General features: G+C 36.2%; 1 protein-coding gene across 2 annotated transcripts; it reads left to right on the top strand.

Annotated features, from left to right (window-relative positions):
- Positions 1–26,493, top strand: p2rx1 (purinergic receptor P2X, ligand-gated ion channel, 1). 2 transcript variants are annotated; one of them, XM_026921527.3, is made up of 14 exons: positions 1–289; positions 8,705–8,849; positions 10,832–10,903; positions 12,603–12,675; positions 15,655–15,714; positions 16,793–16,877; positions 17,598–17,678; positions 18,631–18,772; positions 19,594–19,724; positions 20,772–20,862; positions 20,941–21,006; positions 21,405–21,500; positions 25,549–25,581; positions 25,678–26,493. In XM_026921527.3, the coding sequence occupies exons 1-14, from the start codon at positions 153–155 to the stop codon at positions 25,696–25,698; spliced, it is 1,233 nt and encodes a 410-aa protein (XP_026777328.3). In that variant the 5' UTR covers positions 1–152; the 3' UTR covers positions 25,699–26,493. The 2 variants fall into 2 exon arrangements, with proteins under 2 accessions (XP_026777328.3, XP_026777330.3); XM_026921529.3 differs by lacking the exon at positions 15,655–15,714.
- Positions 26,494–27,346: the final 853 nt, after the last annotated feature.

The following is a 27,346-nucleotide window of genomic DNA, read 5'->3' on the forward strand; positions in this document are numbered from 1 at the left end:
TGAGAGAGAGAGAGAGAGCGAGAGAGAGGTAAGTCAGATCACAATGCCTCTGCACCTTCTCACTCAAACTCACTCTCACTCTCTCTCTGAGAGCTGAGAGAAGAGTTTATGACAGTAGAGTTTATGCTTCTGCCTTCATACATCCAGCAAAAATGAGGAACCTCATCAAAGAAGCTCTTTCAGACTTCTTCTTCGAGTATGAGACCCCTAGGCAGGTGCTGGTGAGAAACGCGAAAGTGGGTATTGCCTGCAGGATCCTCCAGTTGGGGGTGCTGGCTTACATTATCGGGTAAGAGCTTGGAGTTTTTTTTTTTAAAATGTCAAATGCCTTACAAAGGAGGAAGGAAAAGAGATATCCAAACAGCGATGTTGAGCAACTCTGCATGTTTCTGCCTGTATAGAGCAGATATGTGTCAAGAATGTATCATAACAATTTAATTTTTTCTAATAGGGAAATGCCTTAGCTGTGTATAACATCCTACAGCACAAAGAAAAGATAGAATAACTTTCAAGATTCAAAGTGTTAATAATAATTTGGTTCAAGAAATAAAGTGCTTTCTGTATCTCAAAACAGTCTCCGTGAGAGATCGTTCAGATTCCTTGGAAAGAACAGACGTAAACAATGACTTCAGGGATGAGTTGCAGCTTGAATGTGGTATAGATATTTGTATTATAGTTTAAACATACTTTGTAAGCATGTAAGCATGTAATTCCTGAAAACCCAAAAATAGGAAGTAAGATGACAACAGATGAAAAACTGTCATTATATAACAAATGTTATAAAAGAAAGATTGACAAGCATGTATTTTAGAATAAGTGTGTTTTTACGATTGCAAAGAGCAGGTAATGTGGCCACATATAGTGCCTCCATAATTATTGGCACCTTTCATAAAATTGAGCAAGATATTCCTCAATAAAATTACGCAATTAAATAATTACAAATTTCCACTCAAACAACAGGGGAAATTGTTTATCTTTATTCAGAGAAAACTTAATAAAACATAAGTATTTTATATAAATTATATAAGATATATAAATTAGTTGATTATTTTGATTAATGCAAACAAATTGGTGCATAAGCAGTTAAGAATTCTATCAAGCACAATGTATGCCATAACAAAAAGTTTCCCCTGGAATAGGACTCATTTGTGCACTTTCATAACAACAAACTGCTTGCAAGTATCTCCAACCTTGTTAGATATCTCACAAAATGCACCGCCTGAACGTTACCAGGCATCATTAGGACTTCAATTGGAATCACGTATTGTGGTCAGATGAGACGAAAGTCAAACTTTTTGGTCATGCATATTATAAGCATATTTGGTGATGCAAGCAGACTGCATACAAGGGATAGCACCAGATAGCCACTGTAAAATCTGGTGGTTAATCAGTGACGCATTAGGGCTGTTTTGTGGCTGGTGGTTCAGGGGCTTTTATGAAGATTTATGACTGATCATGAAATCTGATAAATACCAGGATCAGCTCAAAATCTGCTTGCCTCCATCAGGAGGTTCAGTATTAGCCACAGATGAAGCTTTAAACATGATGAGCCAAACTTACTTCCACATCAACACACAATGGTTAAAGAAATACAGAATTGATGTTTTGCAGTAACTCTCTCTAACACCTCCATATTTAAATTAATTCAAAACATAGCCTAAGCCAACTAGCTAGGTTTGACTTGCCCCCATCCTCCTTAAGCCTCAGTCTTGACTTGATCTCAGCTAGTCCTGGTCTTAGACTTGCAAATGTTGCTCTTCACTAAAGACCTAGAGGTGTACGTGCACAAATCTGTGAATATAAAGGAGCTTCAAATGTTGTGCATATGGTGGCATGAACCAAGATCCTGATACATGTATCTCCAACCTTGTTAGATATTACAGGAAGAGACATAGCACTTATCACTTATTCCATGAGTTATTCTCTTAATATATATCCATTTTTACTTATTTTCCTTAAGGATGTCAATATAAATAGGTACATAGATGAGCACTCCTGAGACAAATGCGTGTTAATGTTGTAAGTTTAGGCTTGAGGGATCAAATCATGAGGACTGTAGCCCCAGAAACAATGCATCCTGATACCATGTGTTAAAGGCTTACTATGACAAAAAATAACATTTGATGTTCAGGAAAAAAAAAAAGTTATGTTACCAACTACTCTTTACATGACAGCAGTATGATAATGTTAATCTGCTAACTTGTTAGCAAGTTGATATGATTCTCTAAGGAACTTGCCAACAAGTGTTTACTGTATTCACTCAAAAAATGGCAGATGAAGCTGTTTATAACTGTATATGAGAGAAAAAAGGATTATTTAAATAACAGTACTATGTCGAAATACAAATTTACGTAGTCACAACAGGTGATGTAAGTATATTAGCTAGTTAGCAAGATAGTTAGCAAGCCAACTGGACTCTGTTCTGTTTAAAAAGCCAATATGGACCCCCAAGAAAATCGTTTAAACTACACTGTGTTTGCTTTGAGCTATACCCTTCTTCCCTCATGCTGCAAGTGTCCCTTCATATGAGGTATCAGCTGTGGAATATATGATTATAATGTGTTATACCACAGCTCTGATTAATGCTCAATTCTGATCGGTCAGGAGGTGTTGATTAATCTTCTGCAACAGCATGCCTCAGACAGTAGTTCCAGCTGCAAGAATTATATTAATTCCCTTGTTCGAATAGGTTATCATTTTTTTAGTAACAGCTGACACAGGCTGTGCTCCACATAAACAGATTAAAAAAAAAAACATTGATATTCAGACTTCTTTTGGAAGGAGTCCCCAGTGTCAGCACTTTGTAAAAGTCAAAGGTAAAGCTGTTTTTTTTTCTTAGTGACTTTATGAGAAAGAAAGTAAGAGAGGCTGGTTAAGAAACAACTGTGAAGAAACTGTTGCTATAAATGTAAGAGATAACAGGAATAAAGTTGTTTTGCAGACTGATATATCTATATGTAACTATACTGTTAAATGTAACTATAAAACATTAAGTACATGTCAGTCTTTAATGAATATAAAATTAATAATTGGCAAAGGATGTGCTGTCAGGATATGCTGTTATTGAAAAATAATCAACTCTGCATCACATCAGGCCTCATCACACCACCCCGTCATTGATTATTTTTCTGCACCACCATCGTGTTTTACAGTTTTCTTAATATAGCTTCTGTTATCTTCTGCAACCCATTTCCTTGCAAGTAAGCTTCTAAATGTCTGTGCTGTTTCACAGCAGTTCAGAAGCCAGTTAGTACATTTTATCACCAGTTCACTTCATTTCTCATTTATCATCATATATAAAGAGTGATTTTACATTTTGACTCAACAAGCGTAGATTTTATGGAGATACTGTGTGCCTTTTTACGTGGAACTTCCTCTATAAAGCATTAAAGTGGCAGTGGCAGTGGTAGTGGTAGCTCAGTGGTTAAGATGTTGGCTTACTGATTGGAAGGTCATAAGCTCAAACTGCCACTGCTAGGTCCTTGAGCAAGGCCCTTAACCCTCAACTGCTCAGTTGTATAAGTGAGATGAATGTAAGGCGCTCTGGATAAGGGCATCTGCCAAATGCCGTAAACTGCAAAAAACCAACATGATCTTGTACGGACAAGTTCGTAACCGTTTGCACAATGCATTTTATATGAAAAATTTAGGAAGGTTTAGGAAAAAGAGTGCTGGGGTGCAGTTAGAATTTGCCTAATTTCTTATAAGTCACTAACATACAATCAAACAAAATTCAGCCACATCATCTTCGCTTGCTCAAAGTTGTGCAAATTTCTCAGCAGTATTGAGTAATGCCTAGACAGCTACAGGCTTGTTCAGATAACAGAAGAGTTTTAAGATAACAACATTGCTTTTATTTTATTCAAATCCATTCTGATCCATGACTTTACATAGACTTATTGCCAATTTATATGGCACAATAATTAGCCTCTTTATCAAAAGCAGCATTGCATCTTACTGCAATTATCTATACTATACTATACTATACTATACTATACTATACTATACATATGTATATGTAATTTTACTGTTTTCAATGTTAATTAGAGTTCATTTTTGACAGTTGTTTACTGTAACAAAATTTGCATCTGTGTAAACAAGACTGCTATGAAACTGTCCTGTCTACAAATTTAAAAAACAAAGAGAGGGTGGAGAATATTTGGGATGTGCCTGACAAAATCAATATTACCTTAAGCCTTTTCCAGGTCCTGGTTTTAACGGATCAAATGTAAACTGTCACTGATGGAATAAAAATGCTTTTGATCATGAAAAACAGTCCAAAGTGAAATCGGAGCAATGCTTTCCATTGATTTACGGGGCATGATCAGCATATGATTTCCATCACTGTAGCTGTTAGTACAGGAACTGGTTACAGGATCCGGTTTTGACGTATAAATGTAATAATTATTGTCTCACATATATTGTCTCACATATATATATTGACCCAGAGATGGCAAACAAAGGCCCATGGGCTGGGACTGGGGACAATAAAGGTTCTAATCCAGCCCACTAATTGTTCTAATTGGTTTGTGGATCATAAAGTGGGCCAAATAGAGCAATAAACTCAGGACCATAAACTCAGCTACTGATAAAATGTGCTAGTGATATGTAATTTTTAAATAGAAAGATGAAAACATAACTCTCTAACAATGACTCTTTCCAAAAGAACTAATTTAATTTTGCAGATTACACTAATCCCCCCTAATATACAGTAGCTGATATACAGTATGTTTAATCTATTTGTGCACTCAAAGTGTAAATTTCAGGTAAATGCCTCTAAGCAAACACATTTAAAAGGAATTGTTGATGTGTTCTACTAAACCGATTGTTTTGGTCCAGCCCACCTGACATTGTGGCCCATTACCTAAAATGAGTTTGACGCCCCTGGTTTAACCCCTTGAGCTCCCAAGGCTCATTAATTTCTAATAGGAAATACATTAATTTCCTATTAGCTTCACTGAACTCACTGCCTTAATTTGAATAACTGGATAATAATGTGATTAACACATTAACCTAAAATGATGGATCAGTAGATCAGCCCCTGGTTAAAATAAGCTTCCTTTAGACAATGTGAATTGCTATCTGTACTGAAATCAGGATCATTTTTACTCGACTGCCACCCAATTTTTTAAATTTTGACATTTAGATGTATCTTTCTGGAAACTTGATACTCTGCTTACAGATCTTATAACATATTACAATGCGTTGTTTCACCCAGAGCCTAAAACGTCTATTAGATCTGGATGAGGAATGCAAACATTACCTTTAATGGAATCCCTGTTCACGTATCTGCAGAATGTAACAGCAGTCCAGTTAGCATGTATGCATAGCACACAGATATAAGCAGGACATGGTGAATAATTATGAGGTGTAAAAATAACAGTGGCTTCTGTGAGATCTCTTATGTCTTAATATACAATAAAATGGAAAGTCAGAAGTCATTATGCTTCTCGAGAAGAAGGTCAAGTGCCAAAGGCACATGTTTCATTTAATTGAAGGATGCATTGCTCCATCGCTGAGAGCTCTTTGGAATAAATTTAATTTATAGTTGAAAAAAGGAGACCAGCCATGCTATTGTGAATGAAAAGGAAGTCTAAATACACTGTAGTTTTGAATGCAGTGAAGTGTAGTGCATTACTTAAGGTGCCACTAGAGTGGATGCTGAACTTTTTTGAAAGTTCCTGCATATTCTAATTATAGTTGTCCTATTAGACCATGTAGATGAAGACTTTTAAAGGATGTACAGTATATTATTTCAAGCCACATACAGTGCAGTATATAGGGAGCCATTTCAGGTTCAGCCCGAAAGACAAACAAACGCTCTTAGAAAAAAGGAGGTTAACTTAAGGCCCTGTGAGGTAGAGTAACCGAATACAAACACATTATTGAGATTGAACAGATAATGTGTTGTAAATGGATACAAATCCAGATGTGAATAGGCAGCACACTATATTGACTGTTGTGGTGGAGCTCTGGACGCAAGCTTGAGTAAGGATTTCTCCTGGCCTTGATCTTCCATGCACAAAGCATGACTGCTCATTGTGGATTGAGTGCAGTGACATGTCTATTGCTTTTGTCAATGGCAGGGAAGTTCATTCTTCTGTTCATTCCTCAGCTTGCACTGTTTGGAACCAGTCTTGGGACTGCTCAACACTCAAACATGATTTCAGTTTAATATTTTCTTTTTGAAACATCCCCAAATACTCCATACAGCTCACACAGACCACAAGCTGTCAAGGGTCTCCAAAAAAAATTATTTAATCAATTTAAAAAAAATAAAAATATAACTTTTATGTTCATTGCACATATTCTTCATTGTAATTAAATGAACAATTTTTCCAAAACATCATACAGGCACAATTAATTAAAAAAAAAAAACAACCAAATACACACTTTAGGCCACACACACTCTTGGTTTCAATCCGAATATAGATACAGATTTGAATATTTGGAGCACTAAACAGTTATAGATACATATAAGAGATAAGATAAAGATATAATCCCTTCAAGCAGTTGTGCACTTCTGATGATGCTCCCATGCAGAAAAAATACTTTGTTCAGAATGCTGGTACAAGCATGTGTTTGTCAATTAGATTAACTGACAGATGATTGCAGTGAAGTTTGGAACAGCCACAAAGAACACTTGACTCTCATAAGCACATTGTGTTTTTCTTGTTTTTTGAAAGCTCAAACAAGAAAGCATGTCAAAAGACAGTGACAGTCCCCCTGCCACTCAAATTTATTCCCAACCACAAATAATACTAGCTAGCTACATTACATGTTAGCTTAACAACCCAGGTTATTTGTTCAATAATTCTCGCAATCACCTGTTAAATCTTGTTTGCATAGTGGTGCTGTCGAGAGTGGTCTTCTCAGGCTAGGTGGCTAATGCTAACCAGGCAGAAGCAAAAGTCTTTGCTTAATAGAATTATCTTTTGCTCAGCAAGTCAAAGAATTAGAGGGAATCTTGGATACATCCCTACTCTAAAGGAAGCCTTAAAGGTTCTGTGTAGAACAGAATGTTTCACTATCAGAAGCTAAGAAATTGTGATTGTTGAGGATCCCCATTTCTAAGAATGTATAAAAAAAGAGTATGAAATTTGCTGCCATAAAAATAGGTTCTAACAGATAATGGTTTGCAATTGATCTAGTGGGCTACAAGTGCTTTTATTCCAGTTTTGAATGAAAGTATGGGGGGTTGTAATTTAGTAGGTAAGGTTCTACACTAGAAGATTAACTGTTCAAATCTCAAAATGCTAGCATAAAGATTGTTGGGCGCCTGAACAAAGCTCTAAACCGTAAACTGCTTAGCTCTGTGTTTGACCTTCATTCTGTTTTCACCCCCTTGAACCTTTCTACACTGTGTAGTGTTACAATCTGCAATTGGGATTGAGATTCAATTGGGATTTTGACTACACAATATTTATTATTACACAATATATTTGATTTACACAATATGTCTAACATGTAAAGGTGCAACATATGTGTGTTTTTATTGTCACACAAATGTTAAACAAAAAATGCAAACAATTTTGGTTGTATTTGTTAGCTTTAGACCTATTTCACACCAATCAGATTGAGGACTGGGCTTTGACTGGATCATTCTAATATATTTTGTTTCTTTGTTGTGAACCACTCTAATGTAGGTTTGGAAGTATTCTTTATGGTCGTTGTACCGTTTGAAGGTCAGATCTTGTACAGACTGGGACCACTCTCACACCCCACACAACATAATGCTACCACAACCATGCTTCACTGTTGGGATGATGTTCTCAACATGCCTTCTAAACAGGATTTCATATGGCTAACCACTATTTCATAAAGCCCAGCTTCTCCCAACTGAGCTGTGGATTTCTCCAGCTCCTTCAGTGATACACTTGCTGTTTTGCTAAGTAAGTTTTAGTGGATGGTCCCCTCTGGACAGAGTCATGGTTGTACCATATTATTTCTGTTTGTAATAATGAAATTAATAGCGCTCTGTGGGATGATCAGTGTAGTGGGAAATTTGTTTATTACCAAACCCCGATTGATACTTTTCCAGAACTTTGGTGTTGACAACTTTGTTTTCATATTTGCTTGGGCATGATGCTGTTTGTTTAGGTATGTTAGCTAACAAATTATGGGGCCTTCCAAGAAGAGGTGTATTTATATAGATGTTACGTGACACTTTAATTGCACATAGGTGGACTCCATTCAACTAAGTACAAATTTTGGAGTAAATACATATGAATCCTATGTTACATTTTTTTATTTGTAAATAATTTTGCAAAACATATTGATTTTTCTCTTCAATGTTATGAGCTATTTGGGTAAATTCCTGTTATATAGTCCCAATTAAGTCCATTTCATTTTCAGGTTGCAACAATACAAAATGTTGGGGTGAATATTTATGCATATGTACACAGTGAATTCTATTGCATATCATCTGCATTGGTTTAACTACAATACTGTTTTCATGAAACTGTTGGCCACATTGTCTGTGTATGTATTGTTAGGTCTCTTGTACATAATGTCCTTTGTAGTTGAAGTTATTCTTCTGCTTTGTATTTTGAAAATTGATCTCTGTCTAAGTTAACCAATAAAGCATTCTGTTATACTGTGCACCTGTGTGACTATTTATAACAGCAAGTTCAATTAAATTCTATTGAACTGAATGCCTATTATGAAAAAGCCAAGGTTAATGATGTCTTTATTTCTTTCGTAGATGGGTGTTCATCTATGAGAAAGGCTACCAGATTGAAGACACAGCTATAAGCTCAGTTTTCACTAAGATGAAAGGAATAGCTTACACTGATATTAATGGAGCAGAGAGGCTTTGGGATGTAGCCGATTATGTTTTCCCTGATCAGGTGAGTGGTAAAACACCCAGTGCCTAGGTGAAGGTGGTTGGTATATACATATGTTCTCATTAATCTTGTTTTTGTAACAATAAGAAAACAATATTTAATGCTCTGCCCAAAGTAACAATACCTTGTGACCAATGTACTTTAAAAGAAAGTGGAGAAAAGAAAAGAGAAAGTTTGCTTTGTGAATTTGAAAAACAAACCCACCCTGTATGGCCATCATGCGTATCTATGTAGACAGAAACACAACTCAGGTGGCCAAAAGACTTGCGTGCCATGAGTGGTAAATAAAAGAAACACTCATATTAAACAAAGACAAATCAGGAGAGAAAATCTCACAGATGTCAGCACTGAACAAACAGATGTTCTTTTTATAAACCTGTAATATTACTTTATTATATATTATTTATTGTGTTATTTATTGTATAATTAAATGAGCAAAAAGGCCAAACACAAACTTTTACTGATTATCTACTTACTAGTTAAGAATATATTATTTAAATCTATCACAAATCAATTGTTTCAGTTGTTTCAGAAATCCTAGATCTAAATCCTGACATCTAAATATAACTGAATATTCTATTCTTAATTCTATTCACCACTGCTAAATATTTCTTTCAAGTAATAACGCATAATTTTTGTGCTCCTAAATCACAGTAAAAGCTATCATTTCATAAGGTCTAACACATGATATTGACTTCATCAATTTCAGCTGATTGGTTACTAATGAGCATTTGCCTATCATTGGGAGATTGTGAGTTTAAATCCTGAAGACCCCACAGCTTTCTGTGGCCAGGAGCCAAGGCAGCTAAATTGGCCATGTCAATCTCCTGACGTGCCAATCTTCCCTGTCAATCACAGCGACACTAGCCAGAGCACCCGTGAGATCAGATATGAGAAAGAGAGTAGATAGCTCTTTCCTACCTTATAACACAGCATCAGTTTTAAAAGATGCACTTGGTTGGCTTTACATGTTTAGGAGGATGTGCATGTGCTAGCCTTCACCCTCCCCAGTTGGTAGCTTTCATATGATAGGGGACTGGCTGGTAACCAAATTGGGGAGAAAAATGGCAGGGAAATTAAAAAAACAACAACTTTGTACTTATGTTCAAAAAATAACATTCAATAAAATTTTTGGTACGTGATCATTTAAAACCCAAGATTTTGGACCCATGCTGTATAAAAGCATTAACTGCTCAAAGTCTAATACAAGCTTGATCACTTCTAGACTTCATTATTGCGACCCTCTTGCTGGTCTCCCTTCGGGTGCCATATAGTTCCAAAGAGCATTCAGAATTCTGCTGCTTGCCTGCTCTATAACCTCTTAAAGTTCATCACACCCTTAATGAGATTATTCTCAGATGACTTGTTGGAGCAAGAACCAAATTCAGGTCACTTGTACACTTTAGGGCCTAAATGGCTCTAAAGCCCATTGCCTATGTGCCTTGGTTCACATATACACGTACAGTATGCATGCCAGGGCAGAGCATCTTTCATATAGGTTTTGGAGATGACAGCAAAAGTCCTGCTATATCACATTGACGATACCTAGCATAACACTTGTTTGTATTTCTCTGCTCTAGCACTAGCATTTATGGACTTATTCAGGTATTGAACTTGTACTATTGTTACCGACTAGACCACTCGATCACTATGAAACCCCATTAGTCTCTAGTGTATCAGGGTATGAATCCTTACAGACTCTGAGCTGCCTTTTAATATGACATTACACAACACAACATAATGTACCATTAAGTAACCCAACACAACACGCTTTCATGATATTATACCGACTGGAACAAGTTTAATATCTAAGATCAAATGCATGAACTATTAAAATTTTTCTATCAGCACAGATACAAATTTGTAATGGCAAAGAAACCAAAGTATCAAAGTAGTAAAGAGATATAGAAATGCAGAAATGCAGAAAGCAACACTAGCATACCATCATAGAGTTTGGAACCTTTTTTTTTCTTTTCTATTTAAAGGGCGTGTCGTCTTTTGTTGTGATGACAAATTTCATCATGACTGTGGGCCAGTCACAAGACAAATGCCCAGAGGTATGGAAACCACAATCCTCTCTCTCTCTCTCTCTCTCTCTCTCTCTCTCTCACACACTCTGTATCTCTGTTTCATATCACTACCATTTGGTCTGCTTCACCCTCTGCTATCTCTATGGTATCTCTCCTCTCCTTCTACTTTGCCTTTCTTTCCTTTTCCTTGGTTATTTGTCCTCTCTGCCCATGAACATCTCTCTCACAAATATAGAGTATACAATTTATATAGTGTTTTTCAAAATTATTCACCCCCTTCATTTTTTTCCACATGGAACTGAAATGGATTTAACTGGGATTATACTATATCATGAATCTACACTAAATAGTCCATGTATGAGTAGGGTGAAAAATCTCTTAATATAGTTTACAAAATTATTTCCAAATACAAAATACAAATGCATAAGTATTCACACCCTTTCACCTTCATTCCTTACTAGTTCACTGGATTTTGGTCACTTCTCCTTTAGGCAGAGTTGCACTTGTACAATATTCTTTCCATTTTTTACAATAATGGATTTAATGATGCAGTGCAGGATGTGCTTGGGATTTCCTGCACTTTTTTTTTATAGCTCCTTGGTCTGCTGGTTTTTAGGTATGTTCTTTAACAACCTCTGGCCTTCCAGGAACAGCTGTATTTATAGTGAGAACATGTGACACTTTAATTGCACACACATCAACACCATTCAACTAATTATGTGACTTCTGATAACAATTGGTTGCATCAGACCTACTTTAGGGGTTTCACAGCAAACCACACAGACACACACACACACACACACACTTCAGTATTATGCATATAATCCCAGTTAAATCTATTTCAATTCCAGGTTGTGGAGATGAATAAAGCTGGGTGAAATGTAAGGACTTAGATGGGTTGTGGTCAGGTGTAAAGGCTATATCTTTTCTCACTTCACACTTAGGAATTTCAATAAAAACGTAATATCTGATCTGTGAAGTCTTTGTTAAATCAGATTGAATAGATGACCAGTGTAAGAGATCATGAAATATGAAGAAATATGAAGTTAAGCTGTTGAGATAAGACCTTGAAGACATTGTGTGCCATGCTGAGGAAGTAGTTCTGCCTTGGTGAGCTGCATTAATCTTAGGCAAATGTTATGGGACATGCTGGAACACATTGTGAACAGCTGCAATATGATGAATCAGAAGTTACTCAGAAATCTGTAGCATCTAGGGAAAGATTTCATCTTGTCTGACTAGTCTATGACAGATTCTCTTGGCTTAATGTTAGTTTCATTAATGTTTGCCTCCCTAAAAATCACCCATGCTGATGAATTATCTACAATCTACAAGACATTTATAATTCTTATAAATCAGACTGTTTACTATGATAACTAAAGAAATGGTAACAAACTGGTGAGGCAGACCATTTGGGGAAAACAAAAAAAAAAATCTATTGTTCATCAATGATGAACACTACCAACATTGTAAGCACTTGAGTATACAAATAATGTAAAGTTCATTTGGATGTTACATTTGCATCAGTCTATTCAGCAATGCAAAATTATTTCTGGAGCCCATTTGAATAGTAATATGATGCCTTGGTAATCAAATAAATTTTTGTCAGGATGTTACACAGCTTAAGATTTCAGCTCCACCCCACACATGCACACATGCACACTCACACGCAGCCTCACAGTGTATATGTTGTCCCTGTAATAGTAGTAATGTGTCTGTGTTTCAGCTGCCGGACGGAACTAACAACTGCACTACGGATGCAGATTGCAAGAAGGGCCAATATAAACGTACAGGCAATGGTAAAACTCAGACCGAGACTACAGAGTCCTTTCAGGAGACATCTGCATGTTCCAGAAAAAAAAAAAAAAATTAAAGCCTGGTGGCAGAGCAACTAAAACTATTGTGAAAGAGCGTGTTAATGAAAATCTTGTTGAGGTCATAATTAATGTTAACTACACTATATAACATGTATAACTCATTTCTACAATAAAACTATGTTATAATCAGGGAAGGCTGGTATAAATTGGCTAAAAAAGATTTTTAAAAAAAGTATAAGTCAATATAATGTTGCATTTTAGGCATCCACATCAGATTATGTCCTGTTTCCTGTCTTTTGGATTTTGAAATGTTGTGGAACTAGACGCAATGGCATCACCAATGTCACAGAATGGCTAGGGCTGATTTTTTCTAGCCCAAACTGTAGATTCATGCAGCCTATCAGTGACAGTGGTGTCAAGTGATTACACAGTTTGACATCTCTGTGTAATCTCTAATTGGGCTGTTACTTTCATAACACATCATGTTTACCATTTTTTCCCCTCAAAATGCCTTTGGAGGAGAAATTAAAAAGCAGACATTATGCAATGCACAGTACACAGTACAAATTACACAGATGACAGAATTTTATGACCGAAGTTTAGTGTATTTTTGGTTTAAATTAAAGCGTTACAGCCTTTCAGTTTGCCTCACATCATTCTTCTTATACCATTGATGAGACTTGCTCAACCCTAATATTTTCATTGTTGAGTTTTATGTATAATATATACTTTATTAAGAACACCTGCACATTCATGCAGTTGTCCAATCAGCCAGTCATGTTGCAGCAGTGCAATGCATAAAATCATGAAGATACAAGTCAAGAGCTGAAACTGGAACATCCAAGACTGGAAAAATACTAGGTGACATTTTTCCAATCTGCAGCAGTCCAGTGTCGGTGCCCACCGTAGCCTCAGATTCCTGTTCTTGGCTGACTGGAGTGAAACCTGACGTGGTCTTGTACTGTTATAGCTCATCTGTCTCAAGGTTCAATGTGTTGTGCATTCTGAGATACTTTTTTTGCTCACCATGGTTGTAAAGAGTGGTTATTTGAGTTATCATAGCCTTCCTGTCAGCTATGCCAGCTTCCTGTCAGTCTTGCCATTCTCCTCTGATCTCTCTAATCAACAAGATGTTTCCGTCTGTAGAAATGCTGCTCACTGGACACCATTGAGATTGTAATGTGTGAAACCCAGGAGATTCTCAAACTAACCTGCCTGGCACCAACACTCATGCCACTGTCAAATTCAATGACACTTTTCCAATTCTGTTGTTTGATGAGAACATTAATGCATAACTTTATGCACTGTCCTGCTGCCACACAATTGGCTGAGTAGATAACTACATGAATGAGCAGGTGTACAGGTGTTTCTATTAAAGTAGCCAGTGAGTGCAAAGATATTACATTTTAGCCCTCCCATCTAAAATCATGACCAGCCATCACTGGTTATAACTTATGTCATTGTTTTCAGTATATCATGGTTTTACATATATAAGGAAGAACAAGACATCAGCAAAGATCTTTAAACTTAAAAAATGTCTTGTGCATGTATACCATCATCTATATGACTATAGCATATCATTATATCATGACTAGTTCAGCTTTCCTTAGCAGAGTATATACTAGTATACCATTACACAGCCGATATAGATATCGCATCATTCCAAAGCCTAAATTCACAGTGTTGAAAAAAATAAGATATTTAGTTTCTCTGCCTCTAGGACACTGAGATTTAGTTTCTTCTAAATGTATCTTCATGATGATCCTGCATTATGTCACATTGGAAAATACAAGGTTGGAAAATAAATGCAAAATGTATTCAAACTGGTTTTGACATGAGGGTAATCTCACCACTGTAATATTACTATGTCTGGTCGAATGTTACATTAATACAAACGCAGATCCAGTTCAGGTTAGGGATTGCATCTACTTCCTCCGAGCTTGGCGAGATTCTCCTTCCGCATGAGCTTGCTTCATGTAAATGCTTATGGTCCTGGCTGTTTCATGACAGATATCCATCAGGTGACACAACCATTTTAGGCCCACGAATGTTTATAGTAAATGGTTTTCTACTCAAATATGTGTCGTGAAAAGAATGGCTCTTTGTTCCTGATCTGAGACCGATACTGAAAATGTGTTCAGCTCATTTCTTGGACACACTTATTGTATGCTAGGACCTTAACCACAGATTACTCATCCTCATTGTCATATTTACATAAGGATACATACTATATTTACAAAAGGTGTCTTCACGACCGGATGATTATCTTTATCAACACCTTTCAATGCAAATAGCAGCCAGAAACTCTGTGTGACAACTTTCTGTATTTCAGTTATATTATAATTATTGGAATTAACAGCATTAACATTGAATCATTGTTTCCCCTGAGACTTAATTCTACTGAAATATCCAGGCTTATTAGGTTATCACATGACCACTTGAAGGTTTTCTTTTAAAATAGCAAATAAATAAATAAATAAATAATCGAAAAAACTGTTCACGTACCACTCCTCATTCCTCTCTCCCCATCCCACGTTAAAAAGTTGACCAAACTTAAGCGTACTGTAAATAGAATGAGAAACACAAAATGAAAAACATATTGCAAAATAAAAAGTAACAATAAAAATGAACCTCAAAAGATACATATTGCAAAAAAGGTGTTCCTTAGTTTTATAACTCACTGAGGCCTCACCCTTTGGCCACCAGTAAAGACGTAAATTTGATTCCGTAGATAAATGATATATTTCACCAGTTGACTACTATTTTTTTAATCCCAGAACAATAAGTAAGTAAACTCTAAAATGCAGTCGGTAAGTAACTGCTATTTCATATTAATAAGGTATGTAAACTGCATTTATGTGTGTTTACCCTCCTTCCCTACATCCCTGAATAGAGCCTAATCTCAACACAGTCAGCTACTCGAAAAGATTTATTCGTAAATAAAACAATCTTGCTTTACAGAGAGCTACGAGACAGACGCGACCATTCAGCCCTTTGAAGAAGAAGTAGGCAATGAGAGAGGTTTGTGGCAGTACGACACTTCACCGAAACTGAGTGAAATGAATGTTAAAACGGTCATGAAATACAAACTCCAAAAAAAATTAACTTAGCATAACTTAACCTTACTTAACTTACTAAAGTGGTGGTACTAAAGTGGTCTGAAAATTATATAATAAACAAGGGAAAAGAAAACAAATTCAAACATCCAACAGCTTTTAAAATGGGGGTTACTGCTGATGTATATTGTATAAAATATGAAGTTCACTAGACATAAAATTAGAAAATATAGGCTCAAAGGGTTTCATTCATGTTGCATCTCCAACTAAGTAATGCACTAATATTGAGCAGGTGTGGAACCTACTGAGTGTTATTACCTGAATGTCCCATACTGATGTACTAATTATTTGATTAAATTAAATTCAATTTTATTTGTATAGCATTTTTAACAATGAACATTGTCTCAAAGCAGCTTTACAGAAAGTAAAGCAAAAAACATGCAAACAGTCCTAGATGTTAGACAAAATTATCCCTAGTGAGCAAGCCTGAGGCGACTGAGGCGACTGTGGCAAGGAAAAACTCCCTTAGATGATATGAGGAAGAAACCTTGAGAGGAACCAGACTCAAAAGGGAACCCATCCTCATTTGGATGGAATACAGTAAATCAAACCCCATTGTAGCTTTATATTAAATAATAACACTATAGATGTGAGTAAAGGAATGAAAAGATATGCTTTGATTTATGGATGTGGGTGTCCATTTTTAACAATCACGTGAGAGGGACCCCACTAAAATTTGAGTTTACCCACTTTTTCCCCTCAGATTATATTAAAAATGATGAGCCATAAGAAGATTAGGATGATACTCTCTCTGACAATGTAACCACTTGTGGATATATGCGAAGCCCATGCCTTTCAGTATGCAATTTACGCTTGTTAGCAATACACACCACCTAAAAGCGCAGATGTTTATGTGTGTGCATCTGTGTGCGCTTCTAATATTGCTTTTCTTGTTTCCTCAAGCATAAAGCTGAACTAATTGGTGTTCTAATCTGCCAGAATTTATGTTCTCTCTTGTTGATATGACACACGCTTTCTCCTAGGGCGCATGACGGGGAATTGCATTAACCAAACTACTTGTGAGATCCTAAGCTGGTGTCCTGTACAAGATGACCGGTTGATACCAAAGTAGGACTTTTCCACCCAAAGCTAATAGAGCCTTATTTGAAACAGACAATAAAATACAACACACAGCATTTTACTTTGTGATAATCTGTTTGTATTCAGAGTTGAGGATGGTGAGGATATTCACCTCACATGTAACTACGGACTTAACCACTGTTCAGAGAGTTACATTAGAGTTATGCATGTGGTGTGGAGTCTTTGGGTAAACCGAAAGGCATGTCTCACCCTGATGATTACAACTAGTGCTATTCATACTGGCAATACACTAGACTCCTGTTAGATGTTTATTTCAATGCTTGCTATCTTCTCATTCAAATATCAACGTATTAGTCATTTTTATTTATCTCGATTTTACCAATTGTTTACATATTACATTTGACAGCAAATGGTATTTCCTTCTTCAGTCTTCTTTTTCTGTCCCTGGCCCCATTTTTGTACTTACTTTTGTTTTTACTGTACTTGAGTTTAAAGGCAGTCATTTTAGACACTATTGAAAAACCTTGTCACTTACACTCAAGAAAAATTTGGCATCCTTGCAGGTAGTTTATATAATCTGAATGAGGAGCCCAGAAAATGTATTAAAGCAGCTGCGTAACCCAACTCTGAATACACCTAACTTTCCCTGCATAAATATTTACACAATGTTTGGACTTAAAATTGTCAAATCTGAATACAATTCCATGACATTAACCACTTGTTTCTCTCTCTATCTTTCTCCTCAAGTCCTCCACTTTTGGCAGCAGCTGAGAATTTCACACTGTTCATCAAAAACTCCATCTCCTTCCCTGATTTTGGTGTAGTGAGGTAAAACTATGTCCTTCAAGAGTAATTCTTTGAGAGTGCATTTGTGCGGGCAGTGGCACTTCACACTTATTCCAAATGTAGTCAATCTACCATGACATGTTGGGCATTTGGTGTGTAATGTTTGCTTCAGGGTTTGAACTGTTTACACTAGAGCTCCAATTCCAATATGGATAAGTAACGGATGTCTGTTTTTCTATAAATATATGCCCAATATGCTAAGGTAATTGTTTAATGTCGTACCACATAGCTGATATCCCGAAGGTTCAGAGGAGAGGTGTAGGACAGAAATTCCCACAGCCATATTCCAAAATCTAGTGGAAAGCCTTCCCAAAATAATGGAAGTTGTTATAGCAGGAAAGCAGGCGCTAACTTTGGAATGGGATTTTCAACAAGCTCATGGCTGTGGGAATTCCTGTCCTTTCAGTCAGTTGATGTTAGGAGAGAAGGTTTGTGTTCCAGTTCATCACAAACGTGTTCAGTGGGGTTGAGGTCAGGGCTCTGTGCGGGTCACTCAAGTTCTTCCACTCCAAACTTCGCAAACCATGTCTTCATGGAGCTCACTTTTGGCCATATGGTGTATCCGGGCTTGAGCCAGGAACACACCCTGAATGGGATGCCAGTCTATTATAGGGCACTAAGCACACACTCATTCACACACATTCAGAGACAATTTAGAGTAACCTACCAGCATTTTTGGACAGTGGGAGGAAACTGGAGAACCTGGACGAAGCTCATTCAGATATGTGGAGAACATGCATAGAAACTCTGTACAGACAGAAACCTGAGCTTAGGATTGAACCAGGGACCCTGAAACCTTATTATGCAAAACATCAATACTAACCATGGCTAAGCCAAAGTACTGGATCACTGGTAGATCAAGCCCAATTAAAAGGTGAAAGTGTGTTCACTGTGTGGTGTGTAACTCCGCCTCTCTGCTTCTGGCCTTCTGCAGAAGTAACCTAGTGGAAAAGGTGGATTCAAATTACCTCAAAACCTGCCTGTTTGACCCGGCTAAGCATCCACTGTGTCCCATCTTCAGACTCGGAGACATCGTCAGCCTCTCTGGCTTCAGGTTCTCAGAGATAGCTCAAGTGGTAGGTCTCACATACGCACATACATCAGGCATTGTTCAGAACTTTCTGTTCTGATGTTTCCTGGCTAAAAAGCTTATTATACTTGCTCGTGATGTTCGTCTCAACCCATTTGAATATTATTAATTATTTTAATAATATTTAATTTCTTATGTACAGTGTATATGTTATAAAATATACATTTCAAGTTTACTTTCCACTATGTAATATTAGACAAATTTAACCATATTCACAAAATTCTCACTATATATCTTGAATATAAATAATAATAATATTAATAACAATATCGCAAATAAAGCTCACATTGCTTTGCAGTATGTCCAAACAATCAATAAGAAAAAAAATGAATAGGTGTAACATGAATAAGATTTTTAGTATGAAATGTAAAGATGAATATACAACAAAAGTAAAGCTAGAGAAAATAAATGTTATGGTAAGAAAGTAATAGATGGTTAACTAATCATAGGCAGGGTGTTCCAGGTTTTTGGAACATAAAACATTTTATGACAACAGATTTTCAAATAAGAGGTGAATTTTCAAATCAGCTTCCCAGTTTCTTAAAATGCCGCAAAAGCATAGCACTGACAATTTGTACACTTTGACCAGTCTGCAAACTGTAATTTATATCTTCAGAAGAAAAGAATCTTAAAAAAACAGTCATTTTATAAGGTTTTAGATGCTTAAAATAAGATTTGGATCACAACCTGTCTGGAATTGAAAGCATAAACATGCTAAAACAATGACTGCTAAAATTATGAATTAAGAAAAAATAAATTCTGAATGAAATAGGAAAGAGAACATAAATCTGTTCTAATCTATGGCAGGGCGGATCAATAGGAATACTCATTGAATGGGAGTGTAATCTGGACCTTCGTATTGAAAAATGCATACCCAAGTACAGATTTGAAGGCCTCTACGGAAACAGTTCGCAAGCGTCAGTGGGCTACAATTTCAGGTGGGTAAAATAAGCAAGATAAACATCAAACATTTTGCAGGCTACTGATATGTCAATTTATTTCATTTCTTTGAGGCATTTTTGACAAGGCATTTTTAGTTGGCTGGATGCTTTTGGAATTTTGGACTTCATAACACAACATAACTTGAAAAACTTTTTTTTTTTTTCATAATAAAACTTCAATAAAATTTCACTTAGATAAACCTTCACATTTTTGAGAGCTATTACTTGTCTGAAGCTTTAAATTTGTTTCAGTTAAAATTTGAACCTGTTATCAGTTTAACATGGGAACCCAGTTTCAGTCAGTGCACACAAAATGTTAAATCCCTTGGTAAAATATTAAATATTAATTTTGTATATGTTTGTGGAATATTTTACCATAGAATATTTATAAAGTCATCCCCCACAACAGACATTTTTAAATCCAATTGGAAAACATACTTATTTTCAAGGCATTTGAGTACTTGTAAGATCTCCATCATCCGGCTATCTGTGTGTTTTTGTCTTGTTATTGATGGTCTTTGTTTTTGCTGTCTCCCTATTGTGTTATTATTCAATCGATTTGATTTCTTAATTGTGTTGTTAGTTGTGTTGTGTTGTATATGGAAACATTTATAATACGAACATAATTTCATTTAACAAAGAAAAAAGTATTATCGTTGATATGAAGAAGTCTTCTGTAAGGAGATGTTTATTTAATATTTCTGAAAAACAGAGAACAAACTGTATATATATATATTATAACATAAAGGAACTAACAATAACCGTAAATTAACTATAAATGGTTAAAAAAAATGACATCATTAATTAATAAATAATACATTTCTAATTCTTGGCAAGCACTGTGGTATAAGAGGAATAAATCATGTTGGGATGTGCTGCTATAGGAAAATAATCATCTTGGACATTGTAACAGTGATTGTTTCCCATAGGCTTGCACCACACCATCACACCACCCAGTCATGGATTATTTTCCTATAACAGCATGCTGTGCTGCTGACATGCATATAAAAGTTCATTGTTAAGCCAGACGTATTGATGTTTCAGAACGGCAAAATATTACACAGAGGACAGAATCCAAAAGAGAACACTCATGAAGGTGTTTGGCCTATACATTGAGATCATCGTTCATGGACAGGTAAGATCACACACCTACATTCTGTACCATCTTTAATCTATAATCATCATTGCAAAACTGCTTTTTTTTTCTTCTTAGGCAAGAAAATTTGACATCATCCCAACACTGACAGCCATAGGGTCAGGAGTGGGAATCTTTGGAGTGGTAAGTCTCACAGACAGTCATCTTGACCGGAGACAATCCTTAATCACACCACACATTTCACCTACACCTCCTAGTCTTTATAAACCAAACGTCAGACACGTTTCAGCTACTCCTTATTAAATGCATACTGATTGTATTGTTTTTCTGAATGAACAGACCTAACATGCATTAAGAATGATTGATACTGTGTAATATGACAACATTGATCATAAACACATTGTAGTAGTTTATAAAGGTAATTCTTATTAAGGGGGAAGTTACTAGGCTAGCTACGATAAGATACTGAACAGAGATAAGCAGTGAGAAAGAAGACAGCATTTGGGAAGTCGCTTGTTTTAAAAGGCTTAGTGTTATTGGACTAGTGCATGACTTTGACTCAGCTGCTTACTTTTTTTCAGGCCACCGTCGTGTGTGATGTGGTTCTTCTGTATTTCGTGCCAAAGAAGGATTTCTATAAAACCCTGAAATTCAAATCCACACCAGTGGAGGATGAGGTAAGCATTCTTCCAAGCTGGTGAGATAAAGGCATTGCATCCTATCAACCTTTAGAAACTCAGGAATTTATTGCCATCCTTTAAGAAAATGGGGGGAAAAACACATAATGTAAAATATAGAGATGGATCATTGATGCTTTGGGGCTGTATTGTAGCTAGTGGTCTACAGGCATCCTACATCTCACTCAATAACAGGATTTTTTTTTAACCCAAAACATGGTTGCCTCTGCCAGGAGGTTCATACTTGGCAGTAGATGAATCTTTCAACAAAAGTATGACATGTATCCAAGTCAACACAGAAATGGTTGTGGGACACAAAATCACAAAATGTTTCAATGACCATCTGAGTCTTCAGATTTGAAACTAAACTTCTAATCTGAGAGACATCCACATGCACAAACCTAAGACTAAAGAAGCTAAGAAAGATCCATCTACAATTATGAAACCAGCATTTTGTGGAAAAGAAATTTCATCACTTAAATGTTTAAAAATGTGTTAAAATAAAACCACACTGTATCACTCATTGCATGTGATACATTTCTGCTTATTTTTTATGAAGGGTGTCAAAACTTCTAGAATTGCCTGTATGTGATGTCCAGCTTTCACTTACTTTAAATGTAATTTGGCATGTCATCTGAGTATATTTACTTCCTTTTCTTTAAGTGTATTTGATGAATTACAGTTTATGATTATTTCTTGTAAAATTTGTACATGTTATTTAGAGCACTTTTGGTAAAAAAAAATGCATTATTTTGGACTCAAAAGCCATAGCAGGACAGAAGGTTAGTGCCATTCTTCCAATATCCACTGGATGGCACTCTGCCTACATGTACTATAGAAAAGTGTTTTTCAGTTTCACCTCACTCAAATCATCAAGTCCCCACTGGATATTTATCAAAATCATCAAAATCCTCCTGTATCAAAAAAGGACAGTCTACCTTTTGAGTCTGATTTCTTCCTCGTGTCATCTCAGGGAGATTTTTCTTGCCACTGTTACCTCTGGCTTGTTCATTATGGATCTAAATCTACATCCTGATTCCTGTAAAGTTGCTTCTATTGTTAAAAGTACTATAGAATTAAAACTAGATTAAACTGAATTGAATACCTGTGGGACATGGTCAGAGGACAAGATGGCATCCTGGAAACCAAAGCAACAAGATCTCAACAGAATGTAAATGGTTGAATCCTACTTCACGACAAGATTATTAATTGTACTGGTCTTAATGGTTTAATTTTTTTTTTTTTTATCATGATCTTTTTCCTATGTAAAGGTAATAAAGTGTCAGTGCATTGTCCTTATATAATGTGTTCCAATCGTGAATATGGACAAAGTGAGGAAGATCTATCTGAGCTAATGAGCTCAGCACAGTTATATCTGCCAATTCATTAAAATGGCTGATTATAAACTGTGATAAATACTGCATGCACAGTAAGATACTCGAAAGTGTAAGCTGATTATTTTATGTAGAATAAAATGGTGTAAAATGATAGGAGCTTTTAATATTGTAAAGGATTTGCTGAGATGGAAATGCTCATGGTAATTGTATAATGAGTGTTTTTTTTTCTTTATTTGTGTAGAGCATCCAAAAATTCAGAAATACCACACTTAAGCAAACACATTTAGTAGCTCTGAACATTCAAATCAGCCACTTTATGTGTCTGAGTGCTGTACGTAACATAATTAATGCTAATGGGCTTTTAAGCTGTAAGCCATTTTAAAATTGCATTAAACTATCTCTGGATAAGGGCCATTTCTAGCTAAAAGTAGTATAAGCAGTCACTTAGTGTTCGCAAGGATTTTTTTTCTTAATATATTGTAATAATATACGGGTATTTTTGGCAATAAGGTGCAGTGATACCTTGAGTGGTACAACTGGGTTGGGGGAGCGCAAGTTGTTGTGGATATGTTGCTTTGGGTCAAATGTATATATGTACACCTGATCATCACTCCCATTTGCACTTGTTGAACATCCCAATTCAAAACCATGGGCATTAAAATGGAACTCGTCCCCTTTCCTGCTATAATAGTCTCCACTGTTCTGGGAAGGATTTCCACTAGATTTTGGAGCTTGGCTGTGGGGATTTGTGTCCACTCAGCCACAAGGGCGTTAGTGAGGTCAGGTACTGATGTCGAGTGAGAAAACCTGTCTAGCAGTCGGCGTTCCAATTCATCCCAAGAGTGTTCAGTGGGGTTGGGGTCTGGGCTCTGTGCAGGCCACTCTTCATCCTGTATTGTGCACAGGAGCATTGTCATTGCTGGACCAGTACATTCTAGACAACTGTATGCTTCCAATGTTGTGGCAGCTGCTTGAGGAAGACCCACATACTATGGATATGATGGTCAGGTGTCCACATACTTATGGTGTACGTGTGTGTATTGTGTATTATGTGTCTATCAGCTAGACTATCAGATTTAAATGTATACACTACAGTGTAGTGGGTTACCTTAGTACTTACATTGTTACCTTATATTGTAAGTTTTACCCGCTTCTCTTTAATAACTACTGTTTCTGGAAATCAGTGTGATTTCAGCGTTAAGTGGTAACATTTTAACTGTTTGAGAGATACTCATGAAATTGAAACTTGAAGCTAAATATCCTGTTTACACACCATTTGCTTCCTTTAATGCCCAAAACTTGTCAGGCTGTTATTTTGGTGTAATTGACTTTAACTGTCTTGGTAATTACCATTTTCTTATCTGAAGGAACAAGTCAGTATGTTAGAGTTTGTGTTGCAAAATAGAACTACAGTATGCACTGAACACATACTATTAAGAGGAATTACTTTCTCGTTTTACAACAGTCAGTTGAGATCAACATTAGAGTGTTACAATCATTTTACAATCATTACAGAAACAGTAAAGCTACAAGATGTAGGATTTCGGAATTTCGTCCCCTAGTACAAAAAGTGCCCAATTTGGATAATCTCACCTGGATGCTGTAGACATGTACTTAAGAACAACTGCTGTATCCCAGTACTCCTATTCATAATATAACCAATATACACATTTAGACTTTATAACATGTTTTATGGAAATAACTGAAAAGAGCCAAACGGTTAAAGAGCTAATCAGGATAAATAAGCTGAATATCAGCTATCGTTTTCTAGCTTTTGACAAAATTAGGGAACAAATGGCCTATTCAGCAAGAAATATGCTAAAACTCTATTAGTCCTAAATCCCTTTTCCTCTTATAGCATAATGTTCGAGTCTTTCTCTCACTGCACTTGTATACACTCTCTCTCTACTGATTGGCTGCTGCTCCTGCCTTTAAATGCCTAAAGTGTGGTATGATGACGTTTGACGTAAATTACTATTAAGGGATTGTTAGGACAACTCATATCAGCTCAGGAGCATCATATTATCCACTATTTTTCTCTCCTCTGATTCAACAGTCTTGCGTTACTCATTTTTAATAACAAAAAACATCCTACGCACTTATAGATAGTACCTATAAGGTAAGATTATGAGAACCCTAATTGACCTATTAATGTTGCCAAATAACCACACCACTTGTATGTGTATTATTTATGAATTAACAGTTAATATGCGACCCTCTACACTGAGGGTTGTTATGAGTGTAGGCGTTATGAGTGTTTGTCAGCGTGTGCGTGCATGTAGACAGAAATACTTTCTTTAGCCTCTAGGACATGTAACACAGAGGCTTCCTTGGAAACCCCCAAGCAACAGTTACCGTAGCAACAGTGCGCTGACAGAATCGTTCTCAAAGAGCGACAAAAGTGAGAGATCAACTTAACCTGCAGAACTCAGAGCACCTCTACTGAGAAGGGAGACAGAAAGATGGGGGGGGAGAGAGAGAGAGAGAGAGAGAGAGAGAGAAATGATCATGTTTTCCTTTTTTTTACTTGGAAATGACTTTGTGGGAAATAAAAATTCAAATGCAAATTCTTGTAAAACGTCTTGCATTTAAATCCCCCAATGTCTGTTCTGTGCAATATTACACACTTTCTGCTCTTGGTTTTCAACACATGCTGGTTTTCAAAATGATTGTGTTTGTGAAAATAAAAGCCAATTTTTGCTGCTCCACAGGAACCGGAATCGGTGACGATGGACCAAGCAAAGGTAACACAAATTATGCAAATGGGTTGACAACTACAAAAAGAAGCTAATTTCACATTTCATTATTGTCTCGGTAATTTTGCTTTTCCTTTTGCAAAGGAGGCAACACAAGAAAAATGAAATGAGGCATTTGAAAAAGCCTATCTGCACTGAAATTCAGAAAGAAAATACACATATACTGAGCTCACAGCACTGGACCAGGAGGAACGCCTGCTCTGCCTGAGAGACCTGCTAATGAACTAACACACACAAAAACATCACTGCTCCTGCATTCAGCTCTGTGCAAAGAAACTAACTGTAACATTTAAATAAATACAGGATGTCAGAAATGTCATAATAACGAATAGGAATATGTTGAGCAAGTTTGTTGATCTGCATAGAGCTTAATGCGTAGAGCTTAAGGGTGAACATGTAGAGCATATGTGGTAGTTGGTATACACCCTATATTGCACACTACACAATTTGTAGCCCTAATTTTTGTCAGAGAATTTTTTTTTAACCAGAAAGGTCATTCCTGTGTTATTGACTTCTTTTAGCTAACTATGCTTCAAACAAACATTTTTTTTTGCACATTTCACACACACTTTCATGAACAGCTTTACCCTGTTCAGGGTATCCGGTGAATCCGAAGCCTATCCTTGTAACACTGGGCGCAAGGGCTGAACCATATCAAACATTACAAATACAGTGTTTATTTCAAATCCATTTTACTTACAGAGGATAAGCTGAAATGTCTGTATAAAGCACACACCTTACAGCTGATATTAACACAGGCAGAACACAGACTAAAACAGCTGAGTGGAATTAGAGTTTCACCACACCAAAGTTGATTATTTTCTTATAAACACATGTCCGAATATGTTTTATTCCTCAACAATTTTTATTTATTAAAGAATGACACATTTTTTTCATTTATTTTTTATTCATTTATAGCTATGTTTATTGTTGTTGGATATGTAGTTGGATGTCTGTTATATTATAAGAGTAGATTGCATTATAATAGTTATAGTCATTCCTTCACCAGCCTCTTATTTTCTCTCGTAAATTAAAAAGACAAATTGCAGCTTGCAATGTTAAAAAAAGAAAAAGAAAAAAAAGTCCTGAAGACTAGTTACAGGTTACAGGTTTACCTCTTACTGTTACAAAGTGATGACACTTGAGACTCCTTCTAAAAATGTTAAACAAACATCTCCTTACAGAAAAATTCACCATGTCAACACTTTTTTTTAATCTGTTTATGTGGAGCATCCCCAATATAAGTCCCAGTGTACACTACTGTAGTACTTCAGAAACAACAACGTATTTGAACAAGTTTGTTATTATAACCCTGTGATTTGCTTTGCAGTCAGAATTCCTGCTATAGCTGCTGTTATAGAAAATTAATCAGAATTCAGAATTCAGCAGTACTGTGATACAAGTACGCAATATCTTATGAGCAAGAGTGTGGTTATACTGAACATGGGCACGGCTGTGATTCGGCTGTAGGCTGAGTGCTGTAGGTAATCACAGCCATGCCAATATTCAGAATAACATCATGATTGCAAGTGCTTTTATACAACAGTTTTATAAATAAGAAATTAATATCGAGTTATTGACATATTGGACACAATATGGCCAAATAATTTTTTTATTTTTGCTCCGTGAATGGAAATAGATCCCGGAGAAGCCAGACAGTGAAACATCCCAGTGTGGTTAAACTAAATGTAACTACTCTTGGAAGGCTGCTTGTCCAATCAGATGTTACATTACTATGATATTACATGTACTA

Source organism: Pangasianodon hypophthalmus, chromosome 27 (assembly GCF_027358585.1).
Source record: "Pangasianodon hypophthalmus isolate fPanHyp1 chromosome 27, fPanHyp1.pri, whole genome shotgun sequence".
NCBI lineage: Eukaryota > Metazoa > Chordata > Actinopteri > Siluriformes > Pangasiidae > Pangasianodon > Pangasianodon hypophthalmus.